Raw genomic sequence first — 20,652 nt, 5'->3', positions numbered from 1 at the left:
CTTAGTGCTGCTGAGCCAGCAGCACTTTGTCTGTGTGCTCATGTGTGCATGGCAGCAGATGGTAGAAGCAGTATTACCACAGGCCGACGGACAGGGTAGAGAGACCGGGCTGTGTTGACTACAGCAAACACAGCATCTCTCTCTCTTTTACCCGGTCGGTCTGAGTCTGTGTCTCTCTCTCTCTATGTCCTCTTCCCCTCGCCTCAGTGTCAGACGGATGAATGGCTGGCTATCTCTCTCAGTCAGCAGCCACACCACTTTTTCATCATCTGTCTCTCTGTTCGTTCTTTCATTCCTCTGGAAGAATGTCAGACTAGTCTATCACACCCTCCATCCCTCAATCCATCCACCCCTCTGTCTGTCAGATGAGTATCTATCTTTCTTCTGCCCCCCCCGGTCAATCCATCCCTCTGTCCCTACCCACCCTGTGTGAGTTTGTGCGTCGTTTGTGTGGCACTGTGTACTTAAATTGTGAAACTACATGCACAGTGTGTGTTTGTTTATGTGTTTTTCAATAAGCTTATGCTGTGTGTGTGTGTGTGTGTGTGTGTGTGTGTGCCAGATCATGGTCTGCAAGCCCCCCCCCTCCCGACACACACACTCCCGCCTCTCCTCCCCCACTGGGTGTGTGTGGTGTGAATCAAGGTCAGTGGGGATCTGTTGGCAGACACCATCATGTATCCCATCTACGCCCTCCCTTATACGCGCACACACACACACCCTGGGGGTTTGTGTGTATTGCGTCCGTCCACCCATCTAGACGTCCCCACCATGCCTGCCTCAGTTCAGTTAAGCTCGGGCTCAGCTCGGCTCCCCGGATTAATTACTGGGGAACCCACCGCGTCTTTGACCTCCACCGTCGGACTAATTGAAATCTAATTGAATTGTGCTTGTCTAGACTAATGAAGAGCCACCACTGAAACCGCCAAGCTTTTAGCCGTGGCTGTTGCCCGATAGCCACCCAACTGCGCCATAGCGACAGCACCAGTCTGCTCATTCTGATTGGATGGATGACTGCACAGAAGGACGCGTGGATAGGTATAGAGACAAACAATAGTTGATTTGGATAACCAAAGCAACCAAAAGAAAGCTATGAAATAAATGTGATATGAACAAACTTTAACAAGGGCGTATTAGCCTCTGCTTAATAACCACCGTTAGCCTTTTGCTCCTGCAGTGCAGCCCTGAACTTTTAAAACTTACTTGACAAAGGTGCAAATGTTTGATCCAATCTGACTGGACATTAGCTGGTACCTCCTTGGTACGAAGTGCGTGTGATTTCAGATTGCAGAATGTCAGAACGGAGCTAATTTTCTGGTGCATTTACCACTAGTGCATAGCAGAGCTCACCTAAACCAAACAAAGCAAACGTGTCCGAAATAGGCAGCTATGTGTGATTCTCTCAAAATTGTCCCTAGTGCAAGTGTGATAGTTGTGATACAGGCAGAAAAGATGTTGGCATTGAGTTATGCACCTGTAGGACAGCGGAAGACTTTAGCTCAGCTTACACTTCTGCGCGCCTGTGTTGCTCTGCAGTCTCCCTGACAAAATGCTACTTGGCGCTTCTCTTCAAGTTGATCCGTTTTCCTACAGTTGATTGGGAAAAATTGTGGCTGCAGGCTGCAACGACGTGACGTGCTGTTACTTTTATAGCAAGACGCACATCGGGTTACAACACAGGCTTTTGGGTTTTTGTGCAGCATAGATACAACACAGAAGCATAAATTCCCCTTTAGTCTCCAAACACTACAGGAATCTGGCTTCTGTCCTCAACTGCCATGCTCTTGGCTTTGGTGGGGGGGCTCATGGTCACAGCGGGGATTATTTGCAGCCTGGAAGCAGATGAGTTGTCCTTGTCAAAGGAATTTAAAGGGGATAGTGGTGAGACTGCACTCTGACAGGTCATAAGAAGTGCGAGCCTAGCAGACTGCCAGGTGCCTGCTGCTAGGCTCGCAGTGAGCGTCATAATACAGAGAAATTAATCAGTCTAAATTCGGAGGAAGTAGGAGAAGAATGGAAAAAAAACTGGTGTCTTCTTACATAAAAATGTCCTCTGAGGATTGACAGTGTCATTAAAAACACGCTCGTGCTCTTCCGCGTACTCCAGCCCCATCCCCAAACAAAACAACTTCTGCATCGAAAAACATCAACACTGGCCTCGTTTCTCAAACTTTGCGAAGACTATGGAGAAGCAGGGCTGCTGTCGAAAGCGTTTTAGACAGGCACGGAGGGCTGGTGGTGGGGGACCCTTGGGAGATGCTTGTTTTGTTGGGCCTTCTTTGGCTTTTAGCAGGTGAGAGACGATGCCGTGATTCCCTATAAGTTATTCATTTGATGTTTCCTCCCTTCTCAGCTCTTTGTAGGCTGGAATACATTAGCAGCCTGCCAGAGTGAAGAGGATGCTAATGTGGAAGCGAGGGAGAGCGAGAGGAGAGGAAGAAAGGATAGGGGGGCAGTGGAGAGAAGGAGGCAGAGTCATTAGAGGAGGAGGAGAACAGAGAGAGAGAGGACAAGGCTTTTATGATGTGTGGGAAGGGGAAGTGACCTTCCCTCTCACTTTCATCTTGGCTTTTTTTCCTCCTCGTGCATTGCTCCCTCACACACAAACACACTTACAGTTTCTCGCACACACTCCAGTATGCAGGTTCACATGCACCTGCACATTTACAGCAGTGCTTACAGTCTGCTCTCGAACAGGCACACACACATTCACACCTCTCTATCTGTTTTTCAACCACTCTTTGTTCTGTTTTCTCCCCTGTGCAGGTCCCCTTGCAACCTGGCCAGTCTTTCAAGTTCACAGTCCTGGAAACTCTGGACCGAATCAAGGAGGAATTCCAATTCCTCCAGGCTCAGTATCACAGGTACCCAAAACACATAACACAAATCCATTTGTGCATGCGTGCAGATACACAAATTTATTTAAAAACATAAATTTTGTTGGGAAACGAAACAAGCTTCCTGAAGAAGCTTGAAACCAGTAACGCTCTTCTAGTCTTAATATAGAAACAACAAATTGTAATTCAGTTCAAATAATAAAGATGGAATGGCTGCACATGTGTCCTTTAATCTTTATAAGGAAATATGGGATGCCTGTCATACCAAATTCTTTCTCTTTAGCTGTCTCTACATAAGTTTCAGTCTAATAGGCATCCGTTTACACTAATTTGGGGAGAAATATGCTATCATTGTGTCTGTCCGTATCAACCTTAACATGATATTAATAAGAAATAAATATATCACATCTAATTTTAAAATACTGCATTTTTTTTCAACAGTATAACTGAGTTTCCAACATAAAAAAAGAAAGTTAGGTAATTCAGGTCTTTTATTTTTAACTGCTGGAGGTGACTGATCAGCTTATCACGGCTGGTTGACCTGAAATGACCTCAGCTAATAGAGATAAAGAGTTAGGTTAAAAAATAAAAGCCTCTTTCTCACACCTCAGCGGGCAGGTTGAACAGCCTGCTGTGATACATTAACAGTAATTCACTGCAGGGTGTGGTGGATCTGTGCAAAACACACACATATCTACAAAATCAAAGAGCATCACTAACGCCTTTCATAATAATGACCCACTGGAACTTTCTTCGTTTAATCACTGTTGATTCGTTTTAAAACCACGCACTCTAAATATCTGTCACGTCTAGAAACGATAACAATAATAAAAATGCAGAGCAAATGTGCAGTTTAAGCAGAATTGAAAAAACGTTGCACTTGGTAGCACCGAATCGGACACCTTCCCACACACGTGGTGTTTCTGTGGGGAACTGCAGTCAAGAATGAGAGGCGCCCTTCTGGCTGTTGCTGCTATAAAGGTGAACCTTTTCTGTGCTACTTTAAGCAGACCTTAGACCTTAAATAGTATTTTTTTGGCATGTATGGCATAGCAACCTAAACTATGTCCTGAGTCCTGTGTAAATTATTTCACTGGATTCAAGTAAAGCATTTCATTCATGTGTTTGTGCTTTTTCTCACCTCGTGCAGCCTGAAGCTGGAGTGTGAGAAGCTGGCCAGTGAGAAGACTGAGATGCAGAGGCACTACATCATGGTGAGTCCAGTCACATCTTTACCAAAGCTATATGTTAATTGACTAGTCTGACCAGGGCTCTCGGCTCTCTGAGAGGAGTCTGCTGGGTTAAAATCAAATAGATGGTATATATCGAGGGAAGTATCTTAAATATCAATAACAGCAGAACACGCTTGCACATTTGCACAATAGAGTCTTTGCTATCGAGAGTTTTTCTCACACGCCGTTTATCTCGCTCTCTCATACCTGCCTCCGTATCTCTCGCCATATTTTATTCCTCATTCAGACCTTTTATATTGTCTTTTTCTTTGGCTCTTCTTTTTCTCTGTTTTCTCCCGTGTGCTAACAGCCTGAGCTCCTCGTGTCGGTGTGTCTGCGCGACTAAAGGCTCACATGTATCGTAAGCCTTCGTCTGTGGTACAAAACCCACACGGAGCCGACCAGAATACGATATGCACCATCTGCTAAGCTGCTCGCATTTCATAAACCTGGGAGAGCAGGCAGGATCAGGGCCGTAAGCTAGATAGACACACAGATGGAGAGACATAAAGAGGGAGAGAGAGAGAAGAGAAGCAGACTGGCAGATAGACTGACAAAAGAGAGAGAAAGGTAGAGAGAGAGAGCACTAAACAGGCAAACTGGCAGACAGACAGATGGATGTAGATGGCCACAGACAGGCAGGAGATCAGCAGATAAACACACACCCACACCCACACAGACACCCACCCACACACAGGATGTACAGGGTACTCGTTCATTCATCCATACTTGCACACGACCTTGTTCCTCTGTCCTTACGAGGACCTGATACAAGTGCATGCCAAATGCTGTAACACATGCATTTCTCCAAATAAAACAAAATTCCTTTTTTTTTTTAAATAAAAGAGCATAAGAGCACTCTCTAGCAGTTGCTATTCTTATTACGTACAGTAGTTTGGTAAGGCCTGACAGCCTCTGATCGCTAAGGAAATAGTGTAATTCCTGACCAGCTGGAGAGGTGTTGTTAGGGGTTGCTAGCTGTCGCTAGGTTAAATTAGTCCCAGAGACTGCGCTACATATAAATGGTAAATGGCCTGTATTTGTATAGCGCTTTTACTAGTCCCCCCTAGGGACCCCAAAGCGCTTTACACACCCAGTCATCCACACATTCACACACTGGTGGAGGCAAGCTACAGTTGTAGCCACAGCTGCCCTGGGGCAGACTAAAAAGACTAAAAACCTCCATGCAAGTGCTTTGGTCGTAAGCACAACGAAACAACCTGTAGAGTGCATGGAAGATGAAAACTAGTCTGCAAACTGGAAATGAAAGTAAAAGAAGAAGAAAATGCGCCATTGTTCAGCTCACTGCACTTGGGTGGCTTACTGCTGTGACCCTTACTTCCGTCCAGTGTCTCCCAATAGTTCTTTCAGCTAATATAGCATGTTTGGACAATTGTGTGATTGAAGTCACTGAAACTGTTTTCACGCATGCACTGCAACCCTGAACATTTCTGGGCGATACGTGAGAGCACAACTGTCTCGTGCTGTTGGATCAGACGTAAGCCAGTCAACCTGTGAGCCAGAGTCTGCGTGATGTCATTTTGTACCGATGTGCAAATAACACAGATAGTAGTACAGTGTTCCCCTCCTGCACGCACCATCCAGGCTGCTGCCAAATGACACAGAATACTTCCAGTTGTGCCAGCGCGTCTGAAGCAGGCTATATCCTGCTGTGAGAAAGAACAACTGTGGAAAATAGCCAACCTCATTATCTCAAAATTGGCTTGAGTTCATGTGTGAAAATGTCTTGAGATAACACGCTGATTGTACAATTCTTTTGTCTAACAAATATTTTAGTTTCACGAGAAGAAGACTGAGTGTTTCACCAGCAGATTTGCATGTTGCTCAGGTCGCTCACTCAGGTTATAATGACATCTTTAAAACGACTGGAACAGAAATCCGCTGTGCTGCTTGCAATCTAAGTGGCTGTTCAGCAAAAGGTATGCAAGCTCATATTAAAGTTATTTATTATTCACTTATTCTGATTTACAATTGAGTTATAACAGAATTTCTGATTTCACTTAATTGTATTTCCATGATTTGTCACTTACTCCCAATACGGGAGCCTTTTCATTACATTTTAAAGTTATTGCATTTTCTGGCAGCTGCATAAACACTATAAAACTTTAAATTAATGGCATACTGCATATCAATAAATTCAAGCAACTGGACGACGAAATGCTGATTGAGGATTCCAAACAACACAAAAGCATGTGCATTGAAGATGAAAGGTTGTCAAACTGACCTCATTATAAAGTTTTTAATGTGCTTCTCATTATAAAAATCAAGAAGATGCATGCGCACATAAATATGGTGCGGTACAATGTGGACAACTTGAGCAATTCAGGCACTCCCCATTTTAGCTTCACACATTTACTGTGGGGAAGAAAAAGCTTAGATAAACATCCGTCTTCCCCAGTGTAAATCTTCACCACCCTTTCTTATACAATAGGGGCAGCGGCATGCCAGAACAGATACATTTCCGTGTCTTTCAATAGTCAGCGGGATTTAATCGAACTTGTGCATATCATATGTCACAACCTCTGTGACCGCTGTGGATGGAGGAGGAATGACACACAGTATCCGCTGCTGTGTGTTTAAACACGGGGCTTTAACGGCTGCCTTTTGCAGGCGGTCAGGGAGCTGCAGATGCTGATGACATACCCATATAGGTTAGCATAGCAGAGCTTTAGCACCGCAGGCTATAATATTTGAACAAGGGCTCACTGTATTGTAGTGGATGGCTAACGCAGTGTAATGCTACTTCATAGGCATGGCTCAGAAATGAGAGGGAGGGAAAGAGGGAGAGAAAATGAGAGAGAGAAGAAAGAGAGGCTCAAAGGGAAAGATAGCTTGAGAGAAAAAAAAGGCTCAGAGAGTGTCAGACAGAAAAAAAACAGGGAGCTGCTGAGGGAGGAAGGGATACAAAAGGAGGCAGAGATAAAGAGAATAAAAGAGGAGTGGGAGAGAGAGGGAGAGAGACGAGAGAGAAAGAGTGTGAAAAAAAGCTGAAAAGGAATGAGAGAGAAGAAATGAGAAAGAGGGATACCAGGGGACGGAAAGATGGAGACTGAGGAAAAAGATGCTGCGAAGGGATGAAATGGACAGAAAGGGAGAGAGAGAAAAAGAGTATGCAACACAGAGTGCGAGAGAAAGAGATAGCGATGTGTTTGTGTGTGTGGTTGGGGGGGGGGGCGTGAAATGAGAGGGCGAGAGAGATGGAGAAGGAGAGAGAGGGTGCACGCACAGACACGTAAATAATGTGAAGCAACAACGGACTCGCTGCGCCCACAGAGGAGATAACCCAGAAGGCTATATTTAGCTCGTTAGGCCTGTCATCCACACTGAGGCCTGTTTCCACAGGCTGGGGCTCTGCGCACCATGCTGCACTGCTCCTGCCTTTACTATTCATCAGTTTTAAGCTCTTTAAATACCAGGGTGAGGGGTTGGAAAGTAGGAAGGTAGTTACACATAACTGGAGCACGTGTAAGTTCTTGTAAACTGTAAAAGCTTTACATTCAAGATGACATGACAGTTAAGAAACATATACTTTGTGCCTAAAGGTGGGAGGTCTGGGTGTCTCTTCGGCATCAGAAAGCCTGCTGCTTGTTTCATACAGGCAGTCACTTTAGAGCGGTAATAAAAAAGTATACTGGTTAAAAAAAGACATGCAAGTTGAAATACGCTTCAGTCTTTGTTTGAAATTGCTTTCCTAGTAAACCATTTTAGTAAACCTCAAAAATATTCTGTGAGTACTTTTTGGTTCCCGTTGATTTGGTTTTAGAATCAGTCAGTCGGTAATTTGTTTCCTGAACACGAACGAACCACATCAGAAATGTTTCCGTTTACTGCATTCTCAAGCCAATAGTCTCACACCACAAAAAAGATGAAAATAATAGTGTTTGCACAACACGCCATCATGCCACGATTGAGTCAACCCAGGTCGGGCTGTTGCTGCGTGCTCGCATGTCCGTGGGAGCGCCATCTCTGATCTGATTGTTCTTGGCTCTACCTGCACTTGTCCCATTTTCGGAGCAGCATCTTGCTCTGCGGTCGTTTCAGCAGGACAGCGCCCACCCACAAAGTACCAAAATAGCTTGCGTAGCCAGACTTCAGTCCTGATATGTATCTTATTGAGCATGCCTGGGACATGCTGGGCTGACATGTTCATCAGAGGCAGCAACGATGCAACGTACAGCTACAGGCGGCACTCACTGAGGAATGCAGAGCAATTCCTCAACAACAGATGCGGATACTTGAGAAGTTCATGCGCAGATGGGTGACTGCTTGTATCACATCCAGGGGGGGCATACCTCGTATCAAACATCTTGCACATATAAATTTTTCTAGTGGTGGTCTATAAAATGTATTTACATTACTTTTTTTGCCTGCTATAATGTCTTTACCCAGCATGTGGTGGCGTTGCTTGATCGGCCATTCCTCTGGTAACTTCTCAGCACTGCAGCATTTGTGCATTTATCACAAATGAACCGGTGTTATGATTTTTGCTTTGGGACATGTTGAAAACAGGTGTTAACTGAGCTGCTGGTGTACGAAATTACATTTGAAGGACAGTTTTTTTTATGTGGAAAACCACAAATAACTCCTTTATTCTTGTAAACACGAATTCTTTTATTCAGTTTAATCACAGTGTGGTTGGGAATTGCAGGTTTTACAAATCCCATTTCTTTGTATTAATCATCTTTAGGCTAATGATAATTGCTAAATGGAGGTAATAGTGCTGAGAAATACTAATTGACTAATAGCAATAGACTGGAAATGCCCCGTGTTCATTAAACTATTTGAGAGAATGAGGCACAAACAAATCAACACGAAAAATAAACTGAAGTTAGAAAGTAGCTGTAGTGTGTGTGTGTACACAGAAGGTGCAAGTTTCACTGCGCTGCTAGCTCTCTCCTTATGGCATTAAACTTTTGGGGAGATGCTTTTTCCACACATTTACCACTTTAATTCTATAGTTGGCAATGGGTACGTTTTACACATTTCACGCTTCAAGAGATGATGCCATAACCCCCTCAAATTGCTCCTGTTTGTGGCGTGTTGCCGCAGTAAAATAACACAGCCAGGTTTGGATGTAGTATATTTCTATGTTTGGCAGAGCGAGTCTCTGTAGCTCTTTGGATGGGATATATGTTTTATGTTGGCTAAGCTACTGGGCCGGCTCACTGGCAACGTGCACACACACACATGCGCACACACAGACAAACATCAAGACGTGCACATTAAGTGTCTGTGGGAGTCTTGCTCTTATCCGGCAGTTGCATTTATAATTCATGGCTCTCAGATTTCACTGCTCTCCTGGAATTCCACTGTGTATTTTTAAATAAGGTTACATTGTAGCCCTGGTTAATCAGCGGGCGTAGACATGTCGGTCACATGCTCGCACGGTGCGCAAGCGAGACTTCCACCTGAAGAGCTGCGTTCGCCCAGCGTGGCCTGAGGTTGGATCTCGCAAAGAACAGATGAAAGAGCGCGAGGCTCAGAGGAATTTGAAAGGAAAGGAGTGATAAAGTTGTTTTCTTGCGTCATAAAACTTCCAAAGTCACCTACGGTTGAACCTCTTGTTTTAACCTCTCCTCTCTCTCCTTCCTTCATGGCTCTAGGCAACATGAGGGTAAGAGAGTGGGATGCTTGCGGGCCTAAGATTGGAAAAAACTCCTTGATGACAGTCAGTTTTGCCCTCGTCTTCTCCATTTTCTTTTCTTTGTAGGAGTTAATGCCTTCAGAAGCCTTTTTTTTTCTGCACAGAGAATTGCCTTTGCTGCAGCTCTCCTCTCATCTCTACTGTCAAACACAAGACAAAACTCTTACAGAGGGGTGGACTGCCCAGCCCCTTTAATATAGAGTTTAAAAAAGACATGTCTACTGGAGGGTGACAGCTCGCAGTTGGGAATCACATTAGGTGGCCTCTCCATCACTGCGTTTGTGTCTATGTGTGTAAGTGAGGTACAGTGGAGCTGCAGGGGTCTAGGGTTAATGAAGAGCCATGCTGCTGGCAAGAGACAAAATATTGTTGCATTACGTTTCATGATAAAAAACAATCGCAGGATGAAGCGCTTGGTATGAAATTCTATATTTTATAATTGTGTTTTCCCTTCCTGTACGAGGGGACTGCGAACAATAGAGCTGTCATCATTTCAAGCTACCGTTGAAACATAAAGCGATGATTTTAAAAAATTCAAAGTGCCTTAAGTGTCAAACAGCAAGTGGAGACTTGGGATACGAAGCCAAAGCATTCGTTTCATAATTCAAGAAGCCTAATAATTAGACTGAACATGGCAAATACTGTAGTCACTACAAATTTTACACAGGCGATTCTTAATGCAGATATCTAATCAGCCAATCACACGGCAGCAACTTGATGCATTTAAAGCATGTAGACCTCGTCAAGATGTTCTGCTGACGTTCAAACGGAGCATCAGAATGAGGAAGAAAGTTGATTTATGTGGCTTTGAATGTGGCTTTATAGTCGTGTCGGAGTTTACAGAGACTGGTTTGAAAAAGAGAAAATATCCAGTGAGTGGCAGCTCAAAAAGCCGTGTTGAGAATGAGCGTTTCGAGCTGACAATACGGCAACAGTAACTCAAATAACTGCTTGTTACATCTAAGGTATGCAGAAAAGCATCTGGGGATACACTTTGCATGGGCTCACCAAAACTGGACAACAGAAGGTCTTGATTTCTTTGAATGGTAGGGTCAGAATTAGTGTAAACAACATGAAAGCGTGGCTCCATGCTGCCTTGTATCAACAGTTTAGTCTGCCGCTGGTGGTGTAACGATGTGGTGATTTTTATTTTAGCTAACCGTGTCCCTGTTGGTACCAACTGAGGGTCATTTAAGTGCCACAGCTTAGCTGAGTACTCTAACTGATCAAGTCCGTGCCTTTATTACCAAAAGGGAAGTGTAACCATCTTCTGATTGCTGCTTCCAGCAGGATTACTGTCAAAAAGCTCAAACAAAACCAGTTTCTTGAACATGACAGTGAGTTCACTGCGCTCAAATGTCCTCCTCAGTAACCAGATCGCAATCCAGTAGAGCACCTTTGGGATGTGGTGAAACAGGAGATTCCCATCGTGGATGTGCAGCTGACAGCAGCTGTGTGATGATATCATGTCAATAAGTACCAAAAATCTGAGGAGTGTTTACATCATCTTGTTGAATCCGTGCCACAAAGAGCTGAGATCGTTTTAAAGGCAAAATAGGGTCAAACCCAGTACGAGCAAAGAGTAACTAAGAATAACGTGACCAGTGATTACAGCTTATTGTTTTAGTGCATGCTAAGCTTTCGTGGACAATAATGCAACAGTGAAAGACGTGGTTACTCATATTATATCCTCAATAGGCCTTGTTTGATGTTACACACCTGCTTTTTGTGAAACTGATCAACAAGTCTGACAGTATCAACAGATAACTTCAAAACTAAGCTAAGCCTCCTCTAGTGGCTGTAGGCTAGCATTACACCTCCTGCTGTTTTATGGCAACTTTTTGAAAAGCTTTTACTGCAGAAGTTTGCATTTTAAGGATTAGTTGGCATTCATTACATTAATATCAAAACTTACAAACATCATGCTACTCAATTTTCCAATTTAAAACGATTAAAAGAAAACTGAGGTAGAAAAAACCCACTGGTTGGTCACAGTAGTAAATAAGTAACATTTAATACTATTGGTATTTCAGTTCTTACATAATTTATTACCTAGAAAGCTTACATTAATGGGGTTTCTTTTAGAATCACGGTGTGTATCAGGCTTGCATTATAGAGTTTCATGCTTTTGCTCATGTTTTGTCTCATGCAGTCATTTTCTGGAGCATTGTGAGGATGTGTTTGTGCATGGTTTCTCTGTCTTAGTTTGTGTGCGTGTGTGTGTGCAAGTATATATCTGTGTGCATTGTCCGTTCAGCCCCTCAGGCAGGGACTATGTGTGTGTTAGTATGTGTGTGTTAGTGTGTGTGTGTGTGTGTGTGTGGATTAATGCAGTGCTCTCAGCCTTTTACTCCACTCCCAGCTCATCTGTCTGATTCAGGATGACACACTGTGTTCTCTTCAGCAACATTACAGTCACAGACTGCTTAGGAAAGGGGGGCGGTGGAGGATGTAGAGAAAAGGAAGGAGGGCGTATAGAAGCAATGAGAGAGAGATGGGGACAGTGAGATAGATAGAAAAAGGGGTGAATAAAACTGAGATGAAAGAGAAATATGAGAAAGAGGCCACAAGGGCATTGGCAGAGAGAGAGAGAGAGGGAGGGGAAAAAACAGAGCAAGGACACTGCTGAAGAGAGAGGGACGGAGAGAAACCCAGAAAAGGAAGAAAGTGCAGATTTTTCTACACGAGGATGATGGAGGAGGGTTCAGAAAAAGAGAAATGAGAAGAATCAGTTGGAAGTAAAAAAAATAAAAGTGATGTGTGATAGGAGGAAGGCACAGGGCAGAACCCGAAAAGGGATCGGACCGTGCTAAGCTAAATGTTGCCCCACCATCCACGAGTGGGAGTTGGCCAGGCAGGGATTTAAGCATGGCCAGATGTAGGGAAGGATTGAGTCCGTTTTAAGAATCTTAAACCTGTCTGAACTGTCTGGAGCGAAGTAAACAAACAAGATAGGAGTATTCATAAAGACCGAGCGAGTCTCTGTTGCAGAACATACTGTACACATGTGTTTAAGGATAGAAACCCCTGAGATTCAAGGTCAGTTATCCGGCTGTTGTTGTGACTCTCTTTCTCTGATGAAACTGGCTGCAAGAGAAGCTGCAGTGAAACTGGATGTCGGCTGTGACTGATTTAGTCGTCACCCGCTGACAGGACAAAACAGAAAGTCGGCGTCTGCTAACATAACCTCTGATGTGGGTTAGCACAGCGTGCTAATAAATGTTTTAACATTGGCGGTATGTGTGTGTGTCCAAGTGCGTGTGCGTGGGCGGGCAGATGAAAGAGACAAGCTCGCCCGAGAGACATCGGTGAACAATGCTTTTGTTAAGGCTTTTTCACACACACACACACATGCACACACTTACACCATGCTCAAGTAAAAGCATGCCTGTAAGCTACACACAGACTGTATGAATACAAACATGCTGTAAAGCATTACACACACACACACACACATGAATGTCCCATTTAGATAAATCACCTTGGATTAGACCCACTTCCTAAAGCTCATTTTAAAGTCTGCCAGCGTTCTTTGCAGAATGCATAGAGGAGATAGAGGGGAAGAGAGAGAGAGAGTCTGGCACTGTTGTCTGACACTCTCTCAGCACCATGAGGGTGGAGGGAGGGAGGGCGGGCAGAGTGGGGGAACGAAAGAGCAAACACTCCCTGAAGAATGGAAGAGTGGAAAGGAGGAGGGAAACACAAGAGCGAGGGAAGAAAGAAGCAGACGGAGGGAGAGCATTTCATTGAGAGAAATGTAGGAATGCTTTTTGTCTGTTTGTGCCCCGATGATGACAGTGCAGTCCGTATGTTATTAGCAGGAGATGGATGCTAGATATGAAGTGTGTTCAGAAGAGTGGGATGTTACAGTTCGATCAGATAAACAAGAATTACACTGCTACCTCATTTATCTAAAGTAACCCGCCTGCTGAACTGACATAATGAGCCGAAAAGCAAGCAGAAAATGAAGGAGTGATAATGGAGTGAGTGAGATGTAGACTCAACATGAGTATACAAGTATTTCCTCTCTCCCTCTCTCTCTGTTTTTGTCGTCTTCTTTTTATGTTTGGCTACACTGGGAATTGAAAACATTTTAAGGATTCGCAGATTTTATTCTCCTCAGCTGTATGGGTGAAAAGCTTCACTTTAAGGAAAAAAGAAAAATTGCACACAAGTCAAAGAATTAAGATTTTGCTTTCTTTTCGAAAGGATAAAAAAGACTTCAGATTTGTAGAAAAGTAATAGTTTGCAGATGCAACTAAGTGTTTAATTCAATTAAACTTGCTCCAGTCTGTTAATTCATTCCTGTTCAGTTTACTTCCAGTAGAGGTCAGTTTTCATATTAAATCAAGCCAGTATCTTAGAAGCAAAGTTGCCTTTCCATTCACAAAGAAAATACTTTCATGGAATATTATTAAATTTACTCAGTCTGTGCCAAAACTAATATATATAAAAGATGGATGTAGCCACTGTGAAGTCACTTACGGGTTAGCGAAATCCTGGCTCAAAGCCTCGGGCCGAGCAATTTGGCTGTCGACACCTTGGTGTTTTGACACCGGACGTGACGAGTGAGGAGAGGATCTGACTGAGAAGCCGCGGTGCTACAATCGGAGGTGTAATGGCCGTTAGAAAGAGTGCAGATTTCTTTGTTTGCACACATTATGCTGCTAAAATCAATCGCTTAATTCCGAGATAATAAAATTGCATGTTAATACAGTATTTATCAAATTTTGGCTTCAAAACAAAATGAAGCAAAAAATAAAAACAACCCAGTTTGTTACCCAAACTATTCTGCAAACAATAATTATGTATTATTGTTCACATTACCTTGGGGGGTTGATGACAATTTCGCTTTTACCGAGGTGAACTTGTTGTTTTGTGTTAGTGTTGCTAATGGATTGCACCTGTGTTGTCCGTTTTTCATGTTTTGTGCATGCGTGTCTATAATTTTGCGAACGCGCAAGAGCACATTTAGGTTAATGCAGCCATGGCCACCGATAACAATGTCTGCATCACATAAGACGCTCTCATTAAATGTCATTTGGCGATGGATTCACTTTAATCTAAGAGCGCTGTGAATGCCTCTGTGGCTATGTGCTCATGCCCATTTCAGTCTGTTCTAAAAATAGAAAATATACATAACCCAAGTAGATTAGTCTCACTTTCCCAAGCTCTCTGTTTGTGTCCTTACAGTTCCCATCATCTTCAGATGAAGCTTCACTGTCTGTTACAAATACACACACCACAGTACACGTGCGCACTTCTCTGTCTCTGCTCGCTGGGTGGGCAGTGCTGGGTGTTCTTGGTAAGTGATGTCAGCCAGTTGGCTTAATGCCCCTCTGCCAGGCTTAACATACCACACACATACACAAACACACATGCTCATCCAGCGCATGTGCCTTGCACTGTGTGCGACACACACACACACACACACACACATGCCCACAAAGCCTGCATACACCATAGATCTTACACTGAGTGCTGAATGAGATTGCAGTGGCACAACAGAGGGATTATATAAGGCAGAAGAGCTGGCATCAGTGGGTGTAATTGGAGGTTGGGGGGGGCAAGCAGTTAAGAGGAGATGAACTTATTAAAAACAGGACTACAACAGACAAAACATACTGTAGTACAACAATTTCAACTGTTCAGACAGAAGCGTTATTAGTCATATTGTGCAGTCATAGTGCAGCTGTTATCCCCGCCTACTGTAGGGGACCGTGTGGTGCATCTGTTACTACTGGAGTGCATATGCACAATGCAGTCCCACGTTGTGATATAATTTTCCATCTTCAGTTCTACAGACTATAGTTAAACATATTTGCGAAGTGGTTGACTTTAGTATTATCAAAACAAAGACATTAATAGTGGTCTGTACTGTAAGTGCCAATCACGTTCGTTTTAAATCAAACACAGCTTTTAACTGCTTCAACAGACCAGGCTCCCATAGGGTGCTGTCGCTGCCGCTCTGCAGAGATCGCACAAAGAGTACAATAGTCACTTCACTGCTGTCTGGCCAACTCCCACTGGACAACTGTTACTACATTTCAGGCTCCTCTTTTGTGCCTCTTCAAAGGAAACCCTGGCTGAGACAAGTTTTGGACCAGTCATTTTACAGTTTAAAGGGCCTATTTCTATTTGGAGCAAGTTACCAGTGTAAATCAGCGATGTTGTAAATGATACGCTGGCTTGTGGCTTGTGTCCCATTCAGCTCTTAGCTTCTTATCATCTCTTGGTGTTTAAAATCCTGCAGATTTCTATGTGTGGGAATTCCTGTTTTATTTTCTTTATACTGACTTAGATTTAAGTCCTAGTAGTTTATATTTGGCATGCACATCATACTGAATAATTATTTGCTGCTTACGGAGGTTTTCCTTCCCCTGTACTCGCTCCTAAAATGTTTAAAGGTAATCCGTGTGTTCATGTCTTTTCTAATGAGCCAGGAGTGGTAGAAACATTTTAAACAGTGCACTCAAAGTATGAAAAAAGTAAAAGAAACCCTGTAAGACCCAAACACCCTGCAAAATTCTGATTTTTTTTGGAACTGAGATGTTTACTAACCCTTATAACAAAATCCACAATTTTTGTTTTTGCTATATCATGTTGTGTATGATATATTTATTACATCGCATTTGATACATTGGGTGTTTTTGGCAACTTTTTGTTAACAACAATGTTAATTTTAGACAAAAAAAAAGAGTTTTGTCCATAACAAGTATTGATCATGTTGCTGAGATAGAGGTCTCAGAAACTCATGTATCAAACATGATACAAAGGGCATTATTTGTGGGGTCAGATATGCTTATAGGGCAGCACGGTGGTGTGCAGTTAGTGGGATCGGGTAAATGGATGGTTGTAGATTGCCCGTATGTGTGAATCTTTGTGCTAGCCTGGCGACAGGCTAACGATCTGTTCAGGGTGTACCCCGCCTCTTGCACTGTAGTAGCTGAGATAGGCTTCAGTTTTTGAAAGTTTTAGCCACTTTTCCTACAAATCAATAAAAAGTTGAAAACAATTTATGCTTTCCTGTTAGTTTTGGGCACCAAAACAACCCTAATTTAGGAAAAGATCATGGTGTGGTTTAAAATAGACCTTTTCATTTTGCTTGGTTCCTCAAGTGACGAGTCTCATCCCTACAGTATGCCCCCGGCAACTGCCTTTATTATAAAAATACTACATTTTAAACCGTGGACCAACATAGCTATTACACGTTTTGCTTTTGGTCTCATGCAAGCTAAAAAACATATTAATGAGAATGTGAGCAATCACAGTTGCTCATACCCTGTAATACTGCAAAAAGAAATTTTAGGCTGTGGCTTTTCTCAGTGTGTCTGATTTTCATGTGGATGTTAAAGCACCAACCGGTCCTAACCTGCGATGAACACAGGGGGCAGAAATCCTCTGTCAGCCAAAAGCACAAATAGTGATACTTACAGATACCTACAGGGATACAGTACATAGATCCAAAAACAACTGCACATACATTTATGCAAATAAAGCCAAAACACTGACAGGAAAAATCAGTATCCATAATAAGAAAAGTATCAAATGTGATATTCTGTATCATGCAATATAGTGAGTGATCAAATATACACATTAAAAAGCTATAAATGCATATAAAAAGCAATCCATTAGATGACCCTACATAACTAAATTGTTTGTCATAGGGCCTGTGGTAAGACATAAAGACCTCTTAATGAGCACAACAATAATTCCTCATTTCATCCCGGAAGATATACTATTTGCACAGATTTCTGCTTTGTGCTGTTCCACTGCAGGATTTTGCTTCTGCCCAGTTTTATCCGTAACTTTTCCTTGATCTCAGTTCTCCTGCTACAGTGGAAAAGCTGCAGGTTAGCTTGATTTCAAAGTTTTAAATGTGAGAGAGTTTATCGAGCTCTGAACCTTCCCTGTCATTAAAGGCTCATTTTTAAAATCCGTTAGCTGTGGCTGTCTTTATTTATTTTTTTCCACTTTACTGTAGGCCGTTTGCACATGGGTACCCTGCCTTTTGCATAACGTACAACTGTACAATCAGCTACTTCGTATAAGTCCAGACTGGAGTGTCCTTGCAAAGGTCGGCTGCTGAAGTGATCTGGCAAGGTTGTATTCAAATATAGGAGCCCCAGTTGTAGCACTCAGCTATTTGTGTAATGGGAAAAATGTTGATTACTACTTCTTTTTTTTTGTAAAAGAGGAAGATGTAAGAGAGGAGGGAAGGAAAGAGTAATGACAGGTAGTGAGGCTGATGGCAGCGATGGAGGGAGAATTAATAAAGAGAGACAGACAGGAATCGAGTTAAAACGATGGGATGAGCTGAGGGGAGGTCTAATGATGGAGAAGAGAGAAGCTGAGGAGAGCTGGAGAGAGGGGGAGAACAAAGAGAGATGTCACATGTCCTTTATGTTGAGAGGGGCTGGAAAGGGAGACACCTTCATGCAAAGACCTACTCACATGTGTTTGTGTGCATTTGCTTTCAGCAAAGTTTGTTTGCATTTTCACAGGTGAACGAGATCGCAAGATTGCATCTGCTTTTGTGCACATGACTTCTTTTTCTTTCTTTCCGTTTTTTTGGCCAGAAATGGAAAGAATAGAGAACTAAATACACAGCGGAGGTGAGCTCGACAGAGGGAGAGAAAGGAGAAAATGTAGATATAGCACTCAACAAGGACGAGAGCGGACAAAATACACAAAGCAAGGGAGCCAAGTAGAAAATGGCAATAGAGCGCGAGAGCATGAAGCGGGGCGAGAACATAAAGGAGAGGGATGATTGATAGAAATTACTAAAAGGGGGAAAGAAAGGCTAAGAGAGTGTAAGGGACGGAAACAAAAATGATACGGCAGATAGATAAAACAAGGGGGGAGGGATAAAAGAGTGTAATGGGGAGAGGGAAAGAAGGTCAGAGAAATGAACGAAAAGGATAATTGGCCAGAAAAACAGAAAAGGCTTTGGCAGCTGAGAGCGAGAGAGGATGCAAGGGAGGAAGAAGGTGACAAAGGAGAGACGGGACAAAAGAGTGACAACAGAGGGAGTCAGGTTTGGTCGTGGTGGGGCACAAAGATGACTTATGGTGATCTCGACTCCTGCAGTTTAAAAAAAAAAATCCATTTCAACCTCTTTCTAAGATGTTTTACAGTAATGATGTCACTCTGTGTCTGCCATCGTTCCTGGCAAGCCAGTAATAATTCATACAGCCACTAGAGGCCCTGATGGGTAAATTGTACTGATGTGCCAATGTGATTTTCTATGCCTTGATTAAGGACGATCTGTCAACTCACAGTGGGGTCTTTTCCCCAAATAATAGCTATATTTTATGGAATGGAATCACTTTTATATAAATGAAAAGGTAAATTCTTTATTTATAAAGGTGGCCACTCATTTCTGAACTAGAGCAAAAATACCAATAATTTCACACATGCACAGACGAAAAGCTTAATGACGGAAATACTGACACACCGAAGCAGCAAAATGTGCCACAGCATGTCACTACCTGAGGGGGAAACCAGGGAACCTGTACCGAGCTTCTTCAAAAGTCCTCCTTTTGCTTTTGATCTTTAGTCGTTCTTGCAGTACGCTAGTATGTAATCCTGCAATATTGTAAATATATTGTAGTAATGCAAAAACTGCTTGCTTTTTAAAACACTGTTCTTATTCTTCTTTACATTTTCCGAGTACGTAATTTGAATTCGAGATGGATAGGTGAGTCCATGGGTAGAGACAGATAAAGGCAAAGATACAGAGTTCAGTAAAATGAGACAGGAAATAGAAAAATACACTGAAATGGAGAGTGAAAGAACATCTGACAGCTAGGAAAAAAAGGGAAGGGAATAAGTAGAGAGCAGCATGAGAGAAAAGATGGACTGACAACCCCTTAAAAGATAGAGATTGGAGTGAGAGGGAGGGACCGAATGAGGCGGGGAATAAATGGAGAGAAGAGAGAGCGATCGAGTGAAAATGAGCAAGAGAATACCGAGAGTGGGGGGGAAGAGAGAGAGCCGTGTCTCACTCTCATCAGTCAGAGCGTTGCTCATCCACCGGCAGAGGATGCCTTTGTCACCATGACAGATCCTCGCTGTCTGTGTGCCGCTCGCCGCCAACACCATTACAGAACATTACTGATGTACACACAGAAACACACAGAGGAGAGAGAGACACATATTTAGGAAGGGAACACATGCAGTGGTGATAGCACACGGCATTTAATAAGAAGAGGCGCAGGTATTGTGTCAAACATACAAAGGAACACAAAACATACTCACTCAGGACAGGAGCCTGACATGCGCTGGTATTGATATGTTGTGTTATTGACCTCTTTAGATCTTGGTTTGATGTGATATGTGCACATTATGCACAGCACGGCTAAAGCTGATAATAGTTTCTATGGTAGTCGGTCTGTTAGTTAAATAATAAGTCATTTAGTCCAGAAAACGGAGTAAAACGATGCAATAATTATTTGCATATAAATGCAGAAGACACAAGTTATTTAATCATTAAAATATTGCAAATGATTGACAGTCAGCTGAATCCATCATTAATCAGTTCGATAGCTTAAGCTTTTAGCTGGATAATGACATCTGATTGGAGGCGTTACATCTTGTGTCCCACATCAAGGGAAGCAGTGACGCTTTGCGGGCTCCTGTTTTTCTCTGTTAAAAAAGGGCCTTTGAAATGAGCAAAAAGCAGGAAGAAGGCGTACATTCATTTTTTTTTCTCGTGGCCACACTGTCTGCATTTACACCTCACCTGTGTGCTCACAATACCAGCTTCTAGATGTGGTTTGGCCAAGGTTGTAGCAATCCAGTTGCATTGTGTTGTGCGTGCATTTACGCCATGCATTGCCAGATGTTTTTTACTTAAAATACCCGGACAGATATTTCATGGTAATCCAAGGTGTGGAAAGAGATTTTGTGCCTGTAG

The 20,652-nt window shown here is 42.9% G+C and overlaps 1 protein-coding gene across 3 annotated transcripts in view; it reads left to right on the top strand.

The window, feature by feature from the left end:
• Positions 1-20,652, top strand: part of tle2b (TLE family member 2, transcriptional corepressor b) — a 78,103-nt gene that overhangs the window by 9,337 nt on the left and 48,114 nt on the right. For all 3 annotated transcript variants that reach the window (XM_014333145.2, XM_014333144.2, XM_005920815.3), the window contains exons 2-3: positions 2,767-2,864; positions 3,988-4,051. In XM_014333145.2, coding sequence (XP_014188631.1) covers positions 2,767-2,864; positions 3,988-4,051 — 162 coding nt within the window. The remainder of the gene's footprint in view (positions 1-2,766; positions 2,865-3,987; positions 4,052-20,652) is intronic.

The sequence above is a fragment of the Haplochromis burtoni genome, unplaced genomic scaffold, assembly GCF_018398535.1.
Source record: "Haplochromis burtoni strain Fernald_Lab_line unplaced genomic scaffold, NCSU_Asbu1 Contig_42, whole genome shotgun sequence".
Classification (NCBI taxonomy): Eukaryota; Metazoa; Chordata; class Actinopteri; order Cichliformes; family Cichlidae; genus Haplochromis; species Haplochromis burtoni.
This window is presented reverse-complemented; position numbering and strand designations above follow the sequence as displayed.